General features: G+C 46.7%; 1 protein-coding gene across 12 annotated transcripts in view; it reads left to right on the forward strand.

Annotated features, from left to right (window-relative positions):
* TBCCD1 (TBCC domain containing 1) overlaps positions 1 to 21,002 on the forward strand; it is a 234,299-nt gene that overhangs the window by 46,937 nt on the left and 166,360 nt on the right. For all 12 annotated transcript variants that reach the window (XM_075606830.1, XM_075606819.1, XM_075606820.1 and 9 more), the window contains exons 2-4: positions 537 to 692; positions 3,814 to 4,180; positions 10,606 to 10,792. In XM_075606830.1, coding sequence (XP_075462945.1) covers positions 537 to 692; positions 3,814 to 4,180; positions 10,606 to 10,792 — 710 coding nt within the window. The remainder of the gene's footprint in view (positions 1 to 536; positions 693 to 3,813; positions 4,181 to 10,605; positions 10,793 to 21,002) is intronic.

Genomic DNA, 21,002 nt, shown 5'->3' on the forward strand with positions numbered 1-21,002 from the left:
GTTTGTGGCATCGCTGACGTCACTCGAGGTGCCGGTATCGAGTGTAGCGTGCGGTCATTCTCCCCTCGGCAGTCTATAGGAGCAGTGAAGGTTGCGGACGGCATTTTGTGCGGTATTTGATACTCTGTTTTTATGTAAGTGTGATTTTAACGTTTTTTCTCAAGCTATTAAATCCTGTACGGTATCACACTAGTATTGTTTAATTTCCACCCCGTCCCCCCCTCCCCCCCTCCTCCCCCTCCCCCCCTTCCCCCCCTCCCCCCCTCTCCCCCCCCCCTTTTTTATTAACCCTGTTATTGATTTAAAAAAAAAATAGTTTGAGCTGCGACCTGCATAAATAGAAACACTAGCTTCTGTGGAAATACATGTCTTATAGCTTTAATAGGCACACCAAAAACAAAGTATCTAGTAGTATCTACCACCTAAATGTGTTATGTTATGGGCATATTATGATTATCTATGGTTGTGCTTTAAATGAAAAATGTTTTCATACACTTCATTTTTTCATACACTTCATTTTTTTTCTTTGTTCACAGCTTTCAGTTGACACGCTGCAGTTCCTTCTCTTTCTCTACATTCAGCAGCTCAATAAAGTTTCTTTGCGTACTTCTCTAATTGGGGATGAATGGCCCAGTCCAAGAGCAAGATCTCCTGCTTCTGACCTTGCTGGACAATCAAGCTTCCATAATAAGGTGCTAAATTATCTTTGTCTATAAATATTGTTTGTGACTAAATTATCCTGTAATGTTTGTGATAACTCTAAAGTTTCTTTTATCAGGTAGTCTTCATACATTCTGCTGGGCAACACGTGTTTTTGTATTTATCAACCATAATTCCCCCAACCATCTTTTTTTAGTTTGAAAGGTGTAAATTAGTCAAAGTCCTTTTTCATATATACAGATGCAGCGGCCATCATTTTAACACATACCTGGGTACATCCCGCGTTGCTTTGCGTGGTGGACCCGAGATGGTCAGTTGCAGACTAATGGCCCGCCGGAGTAACACAGCAGGGGTCCCTGCTGTGTGAATCCTACCGGGGTCTGTCTTTATGTAAGAGATGGGCTGAATCAGTCACTCTAACTGCGCACCTCTCACAGGTGATCGCGGGGGTTTTATTAAAAGTCTAACATTACAGTAATGTAGCAGGGGGTCTCCGGAGCTAAACCGCATTGATTTCAGGTCCGGGGATCCCCTACTTCCCGATACAGGCCCCGTTATGGGGTGCTGGTATCACTATGATAAAATCCTGTGGGTCACATGACCGTGGGATCTAAACAAAGCAGAGGGGATACTGGCACCCCATACTGGGGCCTGTATCTCGGGAAGTAGGGGGTCCCCGAGGCTGAAATCAACTTTGTTCAACTCAGGAGACCCCCTGTTCCCTCACACTAGTATCAAAAATCCCCCCCCATAAAAAATCATTACCTAAGCGAATAGCTGCCAAGGTAATGAAGCTTCTTACATTTTATTTTTATTCATAGTGTGCATGAGCAGGGGGTCTCCTGAGCTGAACAAAGTTGATTTTAGTCTCGGGGACCCCCTACTTCCCGAGTTACAGGCCCCGGTATGGGGTGCCAGTATCTCCTCCATGTTAAAATCCACGTGGGATGTAAACAAAGCAGAGGGATACCGGCACCCCATACCAGGGCCTGTAGGGGGTCCCTGAGGCTGAAATAAACTTTGTTCAGCTCAAGAGACCCCCTGCTCACAGACAAAATAAATAAAAATGTATGCAGCTTCATTACCTTAGTGGCCATGCAATGCCAGCTAAGGCAATGAAGGGGTTAAAGCACAGTACTGTAGCAGATTACATTGCAATATGTACTGACCTACCCACCCACTAATACACATCCCACCCACCCCCTGTGCCCCCCCATAAAACCATGATTTATTATTTTACACACAGGATTAATACCCCAGGCCGACGGGGGTCCCCGGTGGTACCGACTGGTGTCCGTGGGCCCCACAGTGCACCCTGTTGTCCCCGCTAGGCGCCATGGGCCTCCAGGTGGTTCACTGCGGGCCCCAATGAGGTCCACGGGTGGTCTGGGGTCCCCGGATCATCCCCACAAGTGTCTGGGGCAATCGGGTGGTTCCCATGTGGGTCTGGGGCCCTCGGGTGGTCCCTGCAGGTCCACAGGGCCCCCACAGCTGTGGGGCCTCCGCTTCGTCCCCGTAGGTGGTTCCCGTGGGTGTCCGGGGGTCCTCGGGATGTTCCCGTGGGGGTCCTCGGGTGGTTCCCGTGGGGGTCCTCGGGTGGTTCCCGTGGGGGTCCTCGGGTGGTTCCCGTGGGGGTCCTCGGGTGGTTCCCGTGGGCGTCCGGGGGTCCTCGGGTGGTTCCCGTGAGCGTCAGGGGGTCCTCGGGTGGTCTCCATACGTCCCCGCAGACCTAAGGTACCAACCCTGTATGTAAAAAAATTAAACATGTCCTACACTTAAATAAATACACCCCCTCCTCCCCCACCAAACACATACAGTACTGTAATGGGCAAAATAACTATTATCCAGATATGGATAATAAATTATCTGCCCATTATTAAACACAACATTGGCCAGCATACATAAATGTAAAAAATAAATACAGTTCTACTTACCCCTGCATTATGATGGACATCCTCGTCCGCTTACTGCAAGATCCCTGTCCGACGTTGTCAGAAAAATACATAGCAAATACAATCTATTGGGCCCCAGCCCCTTAATCACCTTAGCGGTTAATAACCGTTACAGTAATTAAGGGTTTAACCCACCCTGCCCCGATACCCACCCGGGAGGCCTAACCACCCACCCCGAACCCACTAATACCCACCCTGAACCCATTGATTGTTATATTAGTGAATCATACCCATATAATAATATGGGCATGATAAGCCACTATAGCACACAATGGGCACCTAATCACAATACATTAATGCACAAAACACACAATAATAAAACATTCAAAAATACCGAAACACCCCAATTCACTAAATAAAAACAATAGCCAACAAATGCAATTAATAAAAGCACTAACTTTTTTATTCTATCTTGCTGTACTTTGCTTTCACCAAAATGTGTTGCAGCTTTCCATGGGATACATTTAGTTTTTTTTGCTAATTTGCGTGTAGAATTTGGCATTTCAAAATTGCAGTGCAAGTGCTGATTCCCTTGCAGATTTTTTTCTCATTCGCCAAGTCTGCTGACACAGCTCATTTCTGTAGTAAACATGCCAGGGATATTTTATAAGGTATACGTGGTATTTTGGCTACAGAAGTAACAAAACTTATTTTCTTAACCCCTTGGTAACAAGTGTCCATGAGCCCGCACATGTGCTTAATAACCGTACCATACGTAGCCACCCCTTGTTATACAATACCTTACTAACTGCTAGTGTATACACTGATATAAGCCACCCACCCTCCAAAGCAGGAGACCTAAAGCACCAACCTGGGGCATCTAACCCATTCTCACTCCCATTACCCCACATTCACACTACACAAGGCCTAACAACTCTTCCTCCTATGGGGGCCTGCAGGCCTATACACACTTTATTTTTTACAATGTAATCTTTTCTGTTTGGTAAAATCCCACCCTCTAAGAATGTACAAGCTAAGTAGTTTATCAAGAGAACAGGAACAACAACTATGCACTTAATGTGTTAGTTAATTAATACTTTACAACAAGATTTGCTGCTAAAACAAAGAATATGCTTTCTTAAATCAAATAGAAGTTTTTAAAATGCAGGACTTCTGCGTTGTACAGATAGACAAACGAAGAGGAAAATGAATGAAGTTTAATATTTTAACTGTTATCTTTTTTTTTTTTTTATATATATAGAACTGGGATGACTATAGTCACTTTACCTTTATGCAAAACCACTTATCCTACCTCATTGAGTTACTTTTGGAACCCGACCAGCTCACTAAATCATCCCACTCCAGTCACTGTAGCCTGGTATCCCTTGAGGCAGTCCGAGCCATTGGCTTTCTCATTGAGGGAACAGTGGATAAGAATAGAACAGTCCATCCTTTCCTGGATTTGGCACTCTGGGAACCATTGCAAATAAGAAGTGGATACTCAAAGACCTCTAAAACATTTTCACTGCCGACGCTGCAGGCCTGGATAAAGGACTCTCTTGTAGTGAACCCGTTTGGAATGTCAGCTTGCATCAAATCGGGACGAAAATTGGCATGGGCACAGCAAGGTAAAGAAAGAATGTATATTTTTTTTCTTTTTTTTTTCCTCATGAGGTGGAAATTATGATCTTGTATAGATAGACAGTACAGTTATTGTTAGTCTCGTCTATGTGCCCTACAATATAAATATTACTAAGTCCTTATAAAATGGTTTAGACATAAAGAACTAGGGCAGGCTTCGGGTGACTTTGGCTTGATCATCAGAGCACAGTGTAGTTTAAAATAGTTGGAGCCTTCAAAATTATTTTTGACTTGGGAAAACTTCACCCTTAGTTTGTAGGAGGGTACAGTATTGTACTTTCATTACTTTCATTCATTTATAAGTTTTGAATATTGTAAAAAAATTCTAAATCCTCCAGAATACAATCCACAATGAAGAGTGTAAACCGCATAAATCATTTAATTTCACCATTTGAGGAAATGTCCAGGTTCTGTTCCCACAAACTAAATGCTAAAATTAAACCTCATATTTATGATGCTTTTTTTTTTAATGGCTAAGGATGGAAATCTGCACTACAGTGCTACAGAATTTGTAACTGCCAGTTATTTATCAACATCCTTTCAATCCAAAATCATCTTCATTTACACCAGATTTTGTATATCTTTTCCATAAATATTCTCTTAAAAGAAATCATATTTTGCTCACCTGATTCAGCAGATACTTGGATAATTTGCTCATTTATTTAGGAGTGAGAAAGAATGGACTTGCAGTGGCTAAGATGAAAAAGGTGTGGGTATTAATATGGGCATTAATGTTCCCCCTTTTCATTGGCTTTGTTATTCGCAATGTTTCCTGTTTCTCTCTCAAAATTGAAGAGGATAAAGGTATGGGCCGTATTTACTAAGCAGTGCTACTTTAGAAGACTCATTCAGGCGCCGCTTTGTAAATGTAGTCCCTTGCAACCTGTCTTCCAGTGCCAGAAAGTGTTTTATGGAAGAGCCCTGCCTACTAAATATAGGTCTTGGTATTTAAGGAAAGCAGTTTGTATTAGGACTTATTTTGAAAATTCATTAACCTAATTAAATCCGGCCATACATACTGTATGTATACACACAGATATTTTAGTGAGGAAGCTGGAGGGGGGGGGAAGTGTGTGACGGGGGGGGGAAGTGTGGGGGGGGGGGGAAGTGTGTGACCGGGGGGGAAGTGTGTGACGGGGGGGGGGGAAGTGTGTGACGGGGGGGGGTGGAGTGTGTGACGGGGGGGAAGTGTGTGACGGGGGGGAAGTGTGTGACGGGGGGGAAGTGTGTGACGGGGGGGGGGAAGTGTGTGACGGGGGGGAAGTGTGTGACGGGGGGGGGGGGGGAAAGTGTGTGACGGGGGGGGGAAAGTGTGTGACGGGGGGGGGGGAAAGTATGTGACGGGGGGGGGGGGAAGTGTGTGACGGGGGGGAAGTGTGTGACGGGGGGGGGGGAAAGTGTGTGACGGGGGGGGGAAAGTGTGTGACGGGGGGGGGGGGAAAGTGTGTGACGGGGGGGGGGAAGTGTGTGACGGGGGGAAAGTGTGTGACGGGGGGAAAGTGTGTGACGGGGGGAAAGTGTGTGACGGGGGGAAAGTGTGTGACGGGGGGAAAGTGTGTGACGGGGGGAAAGTGTGTGACGGGGGGAAAGTGTGTGACGGGGGGAAAATGTGTGACGGGGGGAAAGTGTGTGACGGGGGGAAAGTGTGTGACGGGGGGGGGGGGGGAAGTGTGTGACGGGGGGGAAAGTGTGTGACGGGGGGGGGGGGGAAGTGTGTGACGGGGGGGGGGAAAGTGTGTGACGGGGGGGGGAAAGTGTGTGACGGGCGGGGGGGAAAGTGTGTGACGGGCGGGGGGGAAAGTGTGTGACGGGCGGGGGGGAAAGTGTGTGACGGGCGGGGGGGAAAGTGTGTGACGGGCGGGGGGGAAAGTGTGTGACGGGCGGGGGGGAAAGTGTGTGACGGGCGGGGGGGAAAGTGTGTGACGGGCGGGGGGGAAAGTGTGTGACGGCGGGGGGGAAAGTGTGTGACGGCGGGGGGGAAAGTGTGTGACGGCGGGGGGGAAAGTGTGACGGCGGGGGGGGGGGTGAAGTGTGTGACGGGGTGCGTGTGTGTGTGTGGAGGGGGAGTGTGTGTGTGGGGGGGTAGAATGTGTATGTGTGGGGGGGGAGAGTGTGTGTGTGGGGGGGGAGAGTGTGTGTGTGGTGTGGGGAGAGAGTGTGTGTGGGGGGGAGTGTGTGTGTGTGTGGGGGGCGAGTGTGTGTGTGTGGGGGGGGGGAGTGTGTGGGTGTGTGTGTGTGTGTGTGTGTGTGTGTGTGGGAGGGAGGAGAGTGTGTGTGTGTGTGGGGGAGAATGTGTGTGTGTGTGTGGGGGGGGAGAGTGTGTGTGTGTGTGGGGGGGAGTGTGTGTGGGGGGGGAGTGTGTGTGTGTGGGGGGGGGGGGAGTGTGTGTGTGTGGGGGGGGGAGTGTGTGTGTGGGGGGGGGGGAGTGTGTGTGTGTGGGGGGGAGAGTGTGTGTGTGTGGGGGGGGGAAAGTATGTGACGGGGGGGGGGAAGTGTGTGACGGGGGGGAAGTGTGTGACGGGGGGGGGGGAAAGTGTGTGACGGGGGGGGGAAAGTGTGTGACGGGGGGGGGGGAAAGTGTGTGACGGGGGGGGGGGAAAGTGTGTGACGGGGGGGGAAAGTGTGTGACGGGGGGAAAGTGTGTGACGGGGGGAAAGTGTGTGACGGGGGGAAAGTGTGTGACGGGGGGAAAGTGTGTGACGGGGGGAAAGTGTGTGACGGGGGGAAAGTGTGTGACGGGGGGAAAGTGTGTGACGGGGGGAAAGTGTGTGACGGGGGGAAAGTGTGTGACGGGGGGAAAGTGTGTGACGGGGGGAAAGTGTGTGACGGGGGGGGGGGGAAGTGTGTGACGGGGGGGAAAGTGTGTGACGGGGGGGGGGGGGGGAAGTGTGTGACGGGGGGGGGAAGTGTGTGACGGGGGGGGGGGGAGAAAGTGTGTGACGGGGGGGGGGGAAAGTGTGTGACGGGCGGGGGGGAAAGTGTGTGACGGGCGGGGGGGAAAGTGTGTGACGGGCGGGGGGGAAAGTGTGTGACGGGCGGGGGGGAAAGTGTGTGACGGCGGGGGGGAAAGTGTGTGACGGCGGGGGGGAAAGTGTGTGACGGCGGGGGGGAAAGTGTGACGGCGGGGGGGGGGGTGAAGTGTGTGACGGGGTGCGTGTGTGTGGAGGGGGAGTGTGTGTGTGGGGGGGTAGAATGTGTATGTGTGGGGGGGGAGAGTGTGTGTGTGGGGGGGGAGAGTGTGTGTGTGGTGTGGGGAGAGAGTGTGTGTGGGGGGGAGTGTGTGTGTGTGTGTGTGTGTGGGGGGCGAGTGTGTGTGTGTGGGGGGGGGGAGTGTGTGTGTGTGGGGGTGTGTGTGTGTGTGTGTGTGTGTGTGTGTGTGTGTGTGGGAGGGAGGAGAGTGTGTGTGTGTGTGGGGGAGAATGTGTGTGTGTGTGTGGGGGGGGAGAGTGTGTGTGTGTGTGTGGGGGGGAGTGTGTGTGGGGGGGGGAGTGTGTGTGTGTGGGGGGGGGAGTGTGTGTGTGTGGGGGGGGGAGTGTGTGTGTGTGGGGGGGGGAGTGTGTGTGTGTGGGGGGGAGAGTGTGTGTGTGTGGGGGGGAGAGTGTGTGTGTGTGTGGGAGGGGAGAGTGTGTGTGTGTGTGTGGGAGGGGAGAGTGTGTGTGGGGGGGGGGAAGAGTGTGTGTGTGTGTGTGGGGGGGGGAAGAGTGTGTGTGGGGGGGGAGAGTGTGTGTGGGGGGAGAGTGTGTGTGTGTGGGGGGGAGAGTATGTGTGTGTGGGGGGTGGAGTGTGTGTGTGTGGGGGGTGGAGTGTGTGTGTGTGGGGGGTGGAGAGTGTGTGTGTGTGGGGGGTGGAGAGTGTGTGTGGGGGTGTGTGGAGAGTGTGTGTGTGGGGGGGGGGGAGAGTGTGTGTGTGTGTGGGGGGAGAGTGTGTGTGTGGGGGAGAGAGTGTGTGTGTGTGTGGGGGGGAGAGTGTGTGTGGGGGGGAGAGTGTGTGTGGGGGGGAGAGTGTGTGTGGGGGGGAGTATATGTGTGTGGGGTGTGTGTGGGTGGAGGGGGGGAGTGTGTGTGGAGGGGGGGAGTGTGTGTGGAGGGGGGGAGTGTGTGTGTGGGGGTGTGTGTGTGTGGTGGAGGGGGGGAGTGTGTGGAGGGGTGTGTGTGTGTGTGGAGGGGGTGTGTGTGTGGAGGGGGGGGAGTGTGTGTGTGGGGGGGGAGAGTGTGTGTGTGTGTGGGGGGGGAGTGTGTGTGTGTGTGGGGGGGAGTGTGTGTGTGTGTGGGGCGTGTGTGTGTGTGGGGGGGGCGAGTGTGTGTGTGGGGGAGTGTGTGTGTGTGTGTGTGGGGGGGGAGTGTGTGTGGGGGAGTGTGTGTGGGAGTGTGTGTGTGGGGGGGGAGTGTGTGTGGGGGGAGAGCGTGCGGGGGGGGAGTGCATGCGTGTGCATGAGAGCGGGTGGGGAGTGCGTGCGTGTGCATGAGAGCGGGTGTGTGTGCGTGTGTGTGAGAGAGAGCGTGTGTGTACGTGTGTGTGAGAGAGAGCGTGTGTGTGCGTGTGTGTGAGAGAGAGCGGGTGTAGAAGTGTGTGTGTGGGGGGGAGTGTGTGAGTGTGTGTGGGGGGGAGTGTGTGTGTGTGTGTGGGGGGGGGGAGTGTGTGTGTGTGGGGGGGGGAGTGTGTGTGTGTGGGGGGGGAGTGTGTGTGTGGGGGGGGAGTGTGTGTGTGGGGGGAGTGTGTGTGTGGGGGGGGAGTGTGTGTGTGGGGGGGGAGTGTGTGTGTGGGGGGGGAGTGTGTGTGTGGGGGGGGAGTGTGTGTGTGGGGGGGGAGTGTGTGTGTGGGGGGGTGTGTGTGTGGGGGGGAGTGTGTGTGGGGGGGAGTGTGTGTGTGGGGGGGGAGTGTGTGTGGGGGGGGAGTGTGTGTGGGGGGGGAGTGTGTGTGGGGGGGAGTGTGTGTGTGGGGGGGGAGTGTGTGTGTGTGGGGGGGGAGTGTGTGTGTGTGGGGGGGGAGTGTGTGTGTGTGGGGGGGGAGTGTGTGTGTGTGGGGGGGGAGTGTGTGTGTGTGGGGGGGAGTGTGTGTGTTGGAGGGGGAGTGTGTGTGTGTGGGGGGGAGTGTGTGTGTGTGGGGGGGAGGTGTGTGTGTGTGGGGGGGGGAGTGTGTGTGTGTGGGGGGGGGAGTGTGTGTGTGTGGGGGGGGAGTGTGTGTGTGTGGGGGGGGAGTGTGTGTGTGTGGGGGGGGGAGTGTGTGTGTGTGGGGGGGGTGTGTGTGTGTGTGGGGGGGGAGTGTGTGTGTGGGGGGGGGGTGTGTGTGTGTGGGGGGGGAGTGTGTGTGTGGGGGGGGTTGGGGGGGAGTGTGTGTGTGGGGGGGGTGTGTGTGTGTGTGGGGGGGGAGTGTGTGTGTGTGGGGGGGAGTGTGTGTGTGTGGGGGGGAGTGTGTGTGTGTGGGGGGGGGGAGTGTGTGTGTGTGTGGGGGGGGAGTGTGTGTGTGTGTGTGGGGGTGTGTGTGTGGGTGTGTGTGTGTGTGGGGGGGAGTGCGTGCGGGGGGAGTGCGTGCATGGGGTGGGGAGTGCGTGTGCATGAGAGCGGGTGGGGAGTGCGTGCGTGTGCATGAGAGCGGGTGTGTGCGTGTGCGTGTGTGTGATAGAGAGCGCGGGTTTAGAAGGAGGAGGGGTAGAGTCTGTGTGAGGAGGAGGGGGAGTGTGTGTGTGGAGAGGGGGGAGGAGAGAGAGAGAAGGAGGGAGATGTGGAGGGGGTGAGATCGATCGATCAGGGGTGTGTGATGTGAGATTTTGGGGGGGGGGTGATGTTTAAACCAAAATCATTATCAAAATATATACACATTTGTTTATTCAAAAGTATGAGTTCATTATTATTTATTACCCTGCTATTAGTACTTCTTTACACGTCTATTTTGTGATTTACCTTTGTCGAACATGTCATCCAGATTGGGGTTCCCCGAAATTTTTCGAAATACTTAGAGTTCCTCCAAACAAAAAAGGTTGGGAATCACTGGGCTTAATTATGTTAATTTCCCTTCCATCCATTCCCTGTTTAATGCAAGATGAGATCTTATTTGTCTTTGCAGCTACGTTAAGCCTGCTGTCTGCACTCCTCAATCAAGGATTGACTTAATTTTGCCCTAATTAATTTGTAAATCGCCTATTCTTATGAAGTTAGCAATTTCACAGGAGGCGATACCCTTGAACCGAGTTGTCCCCAGGAGTCAATGCATAGTCACCCGATTTCTGGGAATCCTCTGTTTCAGAGCACAAAAAAACGACAAATATTCACCCAGTTCTTATAGTACAGAAGGCCACAAAAGAGCTCTGTGACCCCTTCCAGTTCAGGTAAGCTTAAAAGAAAAAAAAACGTAGCAGTTTATTATCATGTTAAAATTTGAACTAATAGATACGTTTACTTTCACTTCATTTCAGTTGACGGATCAAATAAAAGGGCTAAAGTTGCCTGCAACATTTACAAGGTACCACGTGGCTATCGGATGGTTGTGATGAGTCAAGTTTATAGACAGACATTGGCTAAAAGCTCGGAGACCCTGGTTGATGCACATGTAAAAATTCATTGTTGCAATGAGTCCTACATATACTTGCTCTCTCCATTAAGGTAAGGTGATATTGTACTCTTAATTTCTGCCAACATTTACAGTAATTTACAGTCTGGTAATTCAACTGAATGGAGCGGTTCCAGATGAGACCAAATTTAATGTTGAGGTTCTAATTTTTTAATACACACTATTAATGGTACCCAACAGCTAGTTCTAAAGTGCATTAGACCGATTCCTAGTGTTTTTTTTTTTATTAATTAACGTTAAAAATGCGTCTTTAAAAATCATTAGAGTGTACCTTATATTTCAGTGAGATCTTCACTTACAATTTGTTAATAAAAGCAGATTAAAACAAGTAGAGACTTCGGTGTCAATACAAGACAGAAGAAAAGTTCTCTACAATTTGGTTGTTTGGATGATCCATACAGTGGCGGCCGACCTGAGTCTAAAACGGCTAGATCCGCGGCTCTCAGATAATCCCGGTTAGGTGCGTTTTTTTTTTCATTTTTTTCCCTGAGTGAATTGCGTTATTTTTGCGCTCGTGATATTAGCATTTTATTCTCGCTGTCTGCAATACTGAAATGCCGTGTAAAAACTCAGGGGGGCGTTTGCGAGCTGTTGTCTTGGAAGTCTAATACTTTCGCGGTTCAACCTACGTCAGTACACAGTCTGTGTGTGCTCGCGCAGTAATTGTAAATTAGCATATTTAAAGTATACAGTACATGCATTTGCAGTGCTGTACTGTACAGTATGTCTCATTTGAAAATTGTTGAAACGCATAGGAGTGTACAGTACTGTAACAGTGTCACATTTCGGCATATACAGCGCTCTCCCCTCGCCCAGGATAATTAACTGCACTGCAGGGTATTTCAACTTCTTATCTTCTGTGCAATGCAGTACATCTCTCCCACACCATTCCTTTGAACGTGTGTCTGGTTTCAATCACATTCCTGCTTGACAGCAGGTGGTTACTACGCATGCGCCTGTAACTTCGCCTTACTTGAGTGTGTGACCAAAAACAAATAAAACAAAATGTTTTTTTATTCTAATTTTTTGTATTTTTATTTTCTCCACAAGCCTGCAAAAGCCAACTTGATACTGTGTTATGATATTCAATCTGTGCTGTAGCTTTTGACTGCGACCCTGTGCGTTTGACTGCACATGGTTGGTTTGTGTGCTTTTTACTGTACGTACTGAAATTATAGTACAGTATGTCATTATCTTTGAACTTCATGCAGCTGTACCCTGTAGCCCCCTCCCCCACGAACACACACAAGGCTAGCTCAAGGATTTGAAATTCCACGGAGTCTTTAATTTTCTGAATCTTGACATTGTGTTCTTAGTCCGTCCATAGCCGAGCTACAAAGCCTCACTGCGCCTGCGTGTAATCCTCTTTGAGATGGGAGCTAGCTGCTTACTGCGCATGACTCACCCAACCCCCAACCCTTTGAGGCTTTGTTTACAGTAACGCTTTGGAAAATCCCTTCTCCAATTTGATTTGCACAGAGCATCGCCTCTCTATGCGCCTGTGTGTAATCCTCTTTCGGATGGGAGCTAGTTGATTACTGCTCATGCGCCTGCAACTTCACCCACCACTGCTTGCTTGAGTGCCCCAAAAACAAAAAAAATTTTTAATTATAATTTTTTAACTTTTATTTTATCCACAAGCCTGCAGAAACAATCTTGATATTACGATATTCAATCTGTGCTGTAGCTTTTGACTGCGACCCTGTGCGTTTGACTGCACATGGTTGAATTGTATGCTTTTTATGTACTTTATTTGGGGGTGTAGGGATCAAATTATGATGTTGAACTGCCTTTTGAAATTACTGTACTCTACTCTATGTAATTTCTTTGAACTGCTGCACAACTAATCCTTCATCCCTCCCCCACGCACACACAAACTCTTATCGACAGACACCTCCACATAGTCATTAATTTTCTGAATGTAATCCTCTTTGAGATGGGAGCTAGCTGCTTACTGCGCATGACTCGCCCAACTACCCCCCCCCCTCCACAGAGTCATTAATTTTCTGAAGCTAGTCATTGTGTTTTTAATCCGTCCCTAGCCGAGCGTCAATCACCTCACTGCTCCTGCATGTACTGTAATCCTCTTTGAGATGGGAACTAACACATGACTCACCCAACCCTTTGAGGCTTAGTTTATGGTAACGCTTTGGAAAATCCCTTCTCGAATTTAAAATGTAAATCTGATTTGCACAGCATTGTGAGAATTGAGAGTTAAAAAAAAACATTAAGTGATTCATGTTGTTTTGTCATTCATTTTTATTCATTGGTGTACTGTAGGTGTGTGTGTGTGGGGGGTGGTGTTGTCAATGATTATGATTAGCAGGAATGTAAATAAATATTTATTTTATTTTATCAGGAACCAAAAAATACAAATTTAAAAATAATCATGAATACATAATGCAGTCTTTATTAAGTTCTTCTGGCAGATTGAAATTGGATTAACATTTAGAAAACATTTGTAAAACATGGATAAACGTGAATAATGCACATTTATAAGAATATTATTTAATAATATATATATATATAAAGCAAAAAATTGTAGCGCCAAAAACAGTACCGTGATATTTTGTGATAAGTGAACTATAGTTCCATCAATCAAATGGATTGTGTGAATATTGCTAAAAGTGCATAAATTAATGTGAATTTTTTTTTCTAACAACATATAATTTGTGAACAATATTGCCTAATAAACTATACTAAAACACAACCTATTTCATATACATAAAAAGTGCTAAAAGAAAGAAAAAAGAAAATTATGTAAAAAAGTCCAACCAGTCCTTCAATAGTTAGTCCATAATGGTGTAGATAAAGGGGTCTTCGGCTGCTCTCACACGGGGTTAACCACCTCCACAAATATCTAAAAACCGAAAAAGAGAGAGAGCGCACAGCCCATAGCATAACACTGTATGTTTATTATAAAAAGGGGGAAGGAGGATGGGGGGTGGGGGGGATTGGAAACGCACTCACAGGATTAAAATATATAAAAAGCAGTTTGTGATTTCATATCACCACCATCCGGTTCTGCATGCGGTATAACGTCTCTAAGGATTCCTCCAGGACTGCCAGACGTGTTCACCATGAACCAGGTATCAGAGGGCTCCGTTCGCCGTCTTTATGCTGTCCCGAAATAAGCTCTCCACTTCCAATGGCCGCTTGTAGTATTTCCACGCTTGGTTTGGCCTCGTGCGCGTGCGCAACGTCGTCGTGACGTAATTGCGCTGTCAGTTTCCCTGACGCGTTTCGTCACCAACTGGCGACTTTCTCAAAGGGCTGATGATGTGTGGAATCAAGTCCTGTCCTCTTATAGCCAGTCCGTTGCTGGGGTAACCCGTAACAGGGTAATTATATAAACTATCTCCTGCTGGGAAGCTGTTATTAATTTAAGCACCAAATGTATACACAACTGGCTATATAAAGGCTGAATAGGGACTAGTATACAGGAGGATTCGACATAAAATACATAGAGGATCTCAATAGACATATTTTTGTGATAAGATGAATATGCTGAAAGCTTAAAATACAAAGTAAAATATAGATAAAAATACACATAACACATTTATACCTACAGTTCATTAATATCAATAATTCATTAGATTACAATGTACAATTTTTTGACTGATTTATATTTGATATCTTGATAAAAAGGCTAACATAAAAATTAAAACAAAAAGAGGATTGTATAAACTCCTAATAATTATCAATCCTTCTATTGTACATTGTATTTACAAGATATATGTATATTATTATAAAAGACATTACATGAAATTAAAGAATAAATGAAATTAGGTACATGATGACAAATAACAATTGTAAATAGAACAGGATACCCAAAATTCCTGATTTGATTGTCGTTATATATGTATATGCTAAATAGTATAGTTGCAATAAAAACAGCATAATCTTATAAAGTGAGCTAATGAATATTCTACATTAGTTTAACTGGAACAAGAAGCTATATCAACGTATAAGGTCCGCATTTTTTAGAATAATATAATATATTTCTATATATATATACTATTTGATATTATTATATATTATATTAAAACCACAGATAGGCTTAAAGCTACGTGATATTACTAGTGGGCTTTTTAATACCCTGATATGTGCTAGATAGGCAATTTGACACATCTCTAACAATATATACTAAATGATTATTTCAATATACACTATACTCATTATATAACATTTATACACAGGTCAATAATCTTGTACATATATATACATACTGTACATGCACATATACACATACATATATACTAGCGAAGGAGAGAGGAAGAGTTCAAGGATTGGTGAATCTTGAATGACTGTGGTTATTTCCTACCATCATGAGTGTATATATACCGTGATATTAAATAAATGGAACTAGTATTAGCCTGTTGCGGACACTTCTTTTGAATTTTTAGGATATATATTCCTTAATGAAATTAATTGTGGTTAAATTTCTGTGGATATTGGGAAATGGGGAGGGGGGGGGAGGGGGGTATGGGGTGAGGGAATGGGGGGGGCGGGGGGTAAGGGGGGATAGGATTGGATGAACAAAAACTGCTTGGATTGTGGGAGTGTAGGAAAAAGAGGACCGAGGGAAGAGAGCTGATGACTGGATTCCCTTGATTAGAGCGACGAGAGTCCAAGAGGTCAGAAGATCAGACCAGTGTACTTGCATCCAGACACTCATTGAGTCCTCCAGGGGTAAGAGTCCCTAACTGGTCGATCCAATAAGTCTTCTGTCTGCACAGAATCTTGTAACGATCGCCTCCCAGAGCACAGGGTGAGATATATTCCATTATTGTCATACATTTTGGGTCCTGATTATGTATAGCTTTATAGTGTCGGGAGATACTATTGACAATTACTCCCTTTATGACACTCCTTCTGTGCTCTAGGAAACGTGTGCAGAGGGATCTGGTGGTGCGCCCAACGTAGCGTAGGCCGCAACCGCACTGGATGCAGTACACCACAAATGAGCTCAGACAGTGTTACGCCGATGCTCACCACAAACCGGGACCGGACCGCGGGGCTGAGGTGGGGTTATATAATCACCGACCTTAGTCCACGCAGACTGATCCGGAGTGCGCAGTTCGTAGTCGTACATCGCAGGGTCAGGATTGGAGAAGGCAGCATCGTCGTTAATGAAGCAGGAGTTCGGCAACAGGAAGTCAGGAGTACCCCGCTTCAGCTTAGGAGCGTGAGCGCGGGGGTGGCTTCTGCGCGAGGAGCGGCCTCGGCCCATGACGCCGATCTCAGCAGGAGGAGACAGCAGGCTGGCCGAAGTTCACCGCAGGGCAGCGTCGGGAAGAACCAACGCTTCAGCGCAGAAGTCCAAGGCAGGCCACTGCAAGAGGATAGCAGCAGGCCGCAGGAAAGGAAGGGTAGCCACTGCTAGGAGGGAATGCAGTAGGTACCGGTGCTGGCAACACGCTTCAGCACAGACGTTCAGAACAGGCCACTGCAGGGGAATAGCCGCAGGCCAGTGCTGGCAACAACGCTTCAGCACAAACGTCCAGGGCAGGCCACTGCAAGGAGATAGCAGCAGGCCAGTGCTGGCAACAACGCTTCAGCACAGACGTCCAGGTCCAGACCTCTGGATACTCAGGAACTTGAAGGTAAGAACACTAGGAGAGAGGCCTGGGGTGGTTTGTGGCAGAGTCAGTAACATAGAGATATGAATAGTTATGCTCGGCACTGGTTCAGTGCCGACGCCTAGAATATAAAGGGCGGAGATCCAATCACAGGAGGAGAGTGTGTGAGAATTCCTCCAATGAAAGAACACAGGGCAGAAGCTGCAATGAGAGGCAGCACCTGTGCCATACAGTAGATTGCCAGAGGAAGCTTGCAACTGCACAGGTCTGCAAGGCAATAGTCAAAGCCAGTAGTGGATTCCTTACAGACAGTTGATATAATTTCTAACCTGATAGATAATATCTCTATTGGGAGAACTGAAATCGCACCGGACTTTTAAATGTCTACAGGTAATGCATCTACTACGTCCACATTTGTGATTCCCTTTAATGCCATTAGAAGCTAATTTGTTAGAGATATTATCTGATTTCAATTTGGTTGGAGCTATAATACTCTTCATGCTTCTGGCCTTTCTGTAGACTATAGATGCCCGATCCGGAAGGATGCCCTTCAAGTGAGGATCACATCTGAGAACTCCCCAGTGATTGCTCACAATTTTTTGTATAGCCATATGAGACTGATTGTAGGTTGTGATAAATCTTAAACTAGATGTAGCAGATTTATCTACAATCACAGGTGAGTTATAACCCAGACGCGATGTGACCTGCCTATTCTTCGATGTTTGTAGCATGGTGGACCTATCCAAGGAACTGACTTTCTTAAAAGATTTATCAATTAATTGGTTATCATAACCCTTTTGTTTAAATTTAAGGCTGAGTTGTTCTGACTGCTGAACAAAATCAATATCTCTGGAGCAGTTTCTCCTGAGTCGGTGAAACTGACCGAGAGGAATGTTCTGTAACCACTGCTTGTGATGGTTGCTGGACGCATGTACATAGTTGTTTACAGAGACTTCTTTAAAATGAGTGGATGTAATAATATTTAAATTATCATCAAACGTGAGTAACAAATCCAAAAAGACAATGGAGATGGCATTTATGTTAAATGTAAATTTCAATCCTAAAGGATTCTCATCAAATGATTTAAGGATCTCCAATAGTTCTGCCTTCTCCCCGTCCCAAATGAAAATCATATCATCTATGAAACGGCCATAGTACACGAGGCCCGCTCCGAGCTGCACATTGTGCCACACAAATCTCTCCTCCCAAAATCCCATGAAGAGATTTGCATAGCTAGGAGCGAACCTCGTGCCCATAGCCGTTCCACAGATCTGTAAATGAAAAATATCCTCAAACAAAAAATAATTGTGATTTAAAATAAATTTAACACACTCTAAAATAAATAACTTGTGTTTCTTTGGCATGCACAAGTCCCTGTCAAGCCAGTATGTTAATGCTTCAATACCCCTGGCATGGTCAATACAGGTATATAGCGAGGCCACATCACATGTGGCCCATAAATAGGTGGACTTCCACTTGATATCAGAGGTGGCTTCGATGACATGGAGCGTGTCCCTAACATGCGACCTGAGCTTTGCCACAAACGGTTAAAGATGGTAATCCACATATTGGGACAAGCTCGACGTCATCGACTCCACCCCAGATACAATGGGCCTGCCAGGGGGGTTTGTCAGGGACTTGTGCACCTTAGGTAAATGATAAAAAATAGGTGTTCGTGGATGAGAATTAAATAAAAATTTAAACTCCGTTTTTGAGATGATTTCCTGAGTGAGTGCTAAAAGAAGAAGCTCTTTTAATTCATTCTGATACCCTATAACCGGGTCGGACTCAAGGGTGATATAGGAGGACTGGTCACTCAGGAGTCTGCGAGCCTCCTGGAGATACGCAGCCTGCCTGATAATAATGGAGGGATTATCTTTCAATTCTTTTAGTGCGTCCAGTTCCCCTTGACTAAGATTCTTGTTGATTTTAGGTTTTTAACAGCATAATGCCTCAAAGTCCTGCAGTACTAAACTGTAGAAGGTTTCAATAAATCCTTCCCTAGACTGGTAGGGAAAGAAAATTGATTTGGGTTTAAAGGGTGAATATATGATGTTTAAATCATCCTCTAAATGATAATCACTTTGAGTGGGATGTGTAGATAGATGCAAAGGATCCAAACACTCCCCTGATGCATTCAAAATTCCCCATGATTCTCCCAACAATGAAGTAAGATCTTCTAAGTGGGCATGATCCTGTGTGTTCAATAACTCAGCCTCCTTATTATATTTAATATTAGTTTCTTGTATACTATAGTGTCTTTTTAAAGTGATTTTTCTAATGAAACTATTAAGGTCTACAAACAGTTGAAAGGCATTAGGGCCTGTATTCGGTGCGAATGACAGACCTCTCTCCAATAGAGATATATCATAAATAGATAATAATTTTGTAGATAGATTAAATATAGAACTGTTACCCTCACTGGGGGATATTAGTCTTCTTCTGTTCTCCTTCTTCCTCTGTTGGACTCTCCCCGCTCTAACTCCTCTGCTACTCTTTTTCCTAGACTCTGGGATTTGTTGGGAGCCTCGCGGTCCCATAACGGATACTGTTTCTCCTTGTCTCTTTCTCTCTCCTTCTCCCTTATCTTCTTTTCTTGTCTCTGTGCTTTGTCTAAAAAATGAGGAGATGTGTTAGTTACCTTAGCGTCTTTTGGTCTAGTAGCCTTTCCTATGTCAGTGTTTTGGCGGGGCATGGATCTGTCCATTTGGTGGTCCACTAATGGCCTCTTCTGACGGCAGTGGCTCCACCTCAAGGGCCGAATAACGACTGCCGGGAGCTGAGGCCAATCTGGATCCTTCTGAGGTGTAGGGGGAATTTTTTCTGTTGTCCCTGGGGGTATGATGTTGCCCCTCCCTTCCTCTAGGGGTGTAGGGGTGATACCCCCCCCCCCCCCACCTCGTCTGGACCCAGAGTGGAATCACGGGTATAGAACACATTGGGAAAACGAATATGAGAGGGGATAGACTTTTAAAATTGAGAAAACAAGAGACGTATTGGATTTTTAAACTACAGACACTTAGCCCCAAAGGTTTAAATGAGGACTTGGACCTCCTTGCCTTTCAATGAAGTTGAGGGTTTTTTACATTTTTAATATATATTTTTAATATATATTTTCAATACATTTTTATTATATATTTTTAATACATATTTTAACGAACCATTTATTATTTATTTATAAATTTTTATAATTTTTTTATCCAATACGTCCTCTTCCAATAAGGTTCCCCAAATTGTACTGTAGTGTAATGTTTTTTCTTTTTTCTTTTCATCCTGTTGATCTATGCTCTTCTTTTATGGGTTGCAATTTATTCATGTATTTAAAGCTAATTTGTTGATCATTATAAGACTCATCAATGAGGTATCCAATTAAGTAAAAGAAATTCATTACTGAAGTATACTCTTGGTGTGTTGTATAGTATTTTTAGTACATTTTTATTATATGCCATTTATTGTTTTATATATGGCCAGTTTGAGTAATATCACAAAACTTAATGATGAAATGTTAAATTGAGCAAATGAATTCAAGATTTATATATACTCTTTGAGTGTTGTTTATTTTTTAAAAATATATACATTGGGACTTTGTAATTTTTATTAATAATGTATCAATTCATTTAAATGTTATGTTGTTTTATTTCTATGTAATTTTTCTTTATATAATTGTTTTTTTGTGACATGAACCATTACATGGGGGTTGTGTTGGTGTACACTGATGTACCCAGGGCGTGATATTGTCAATGAAAGCCAATTAGGCTAATTGATGACCCCTGTCCAGAGGGGTATTTATAGTCCACTCAAACACCCCATGGTATCCCTGATGAAAGCACGTCACGTGCTGAAACGCGTAGGAGGAGGAGCTTTGAGGGGTTACAACTCTTGTGCATCCCTGTCTCATTGCCACAGTCCTGGTGGTTTTACGTGGAGTCCCTTGGAGAGTATACTGCGGAGGCTGTGAAGATTCTGAAGCTGTGTGGAGTGTGTGAGATTTGGCTCTCAGCCCCTGTGCACTCCGGTAGTTCCAGGCAACGGCCGGGAAGGGTTGGTGCGTCACGTCCGGCCGTGACGTCATACCCGGAAACCCGGCGCCCTGTGAGCAGTTCCATCACTGGTGTGCGAGCTCAGGAGAGCTGTGGAGCGGTGTTTCTGCAACAAGTGCTGGGAAGGAGGAAAGAAAAGGAGCCACCAGCGCGAAGTGTATGAAGTCTGGGTGAGCGCTTTCCACATTTGATGCCTACGGCACCTTCCCATTTCTACACACTTCAACACCTGCACAGTTGGTAGCGCTTTCCATCCTAGCTACCATTCTGGATTTTCACCTCTCACAGGCCACTCTTGCCCGAGTCTGTCCTATCAGACAGGGGCATTAACTTGTATCCACACCACCTGGACAATTTCTCTCTGGCAGAGACTTGTGCTATTTATTTTATATATTTTTGTGTAATTATTCATGCAATTTTATGCTCATTTCATATGTGGTTTTCAACATAAAGTGGCTGCTGGGCCTGATCCTAACTCATATAGCGCTTCCCTGTTTGTTTGTTTATTGCCCAGAGTGGAATCGCCCACCTCGCCTATTGTAAGTGTAATTGCGTTTCCAAACTCTGACTTTATCTGTCGCATAATCTTCTTTATCCCTACTAAGTTTGAGATCCTTCCT

The sequence above is a fragment of the Ascaphus truei genome, chromosome 7 (genome assembly GCF_040206685.1).
Source record: "Ascaphus truei isolate aAscTru1 chromosome 7, aAscTru1.hap1, whole genome shotgun sequence".
NCBI classification, from domain to species: domain Eukaryota; kingdom Metazoa; phylum Chordata; class Amphibia; order Anura; family Ascaphidae; genus Ascaphus; species Ascaphus truei.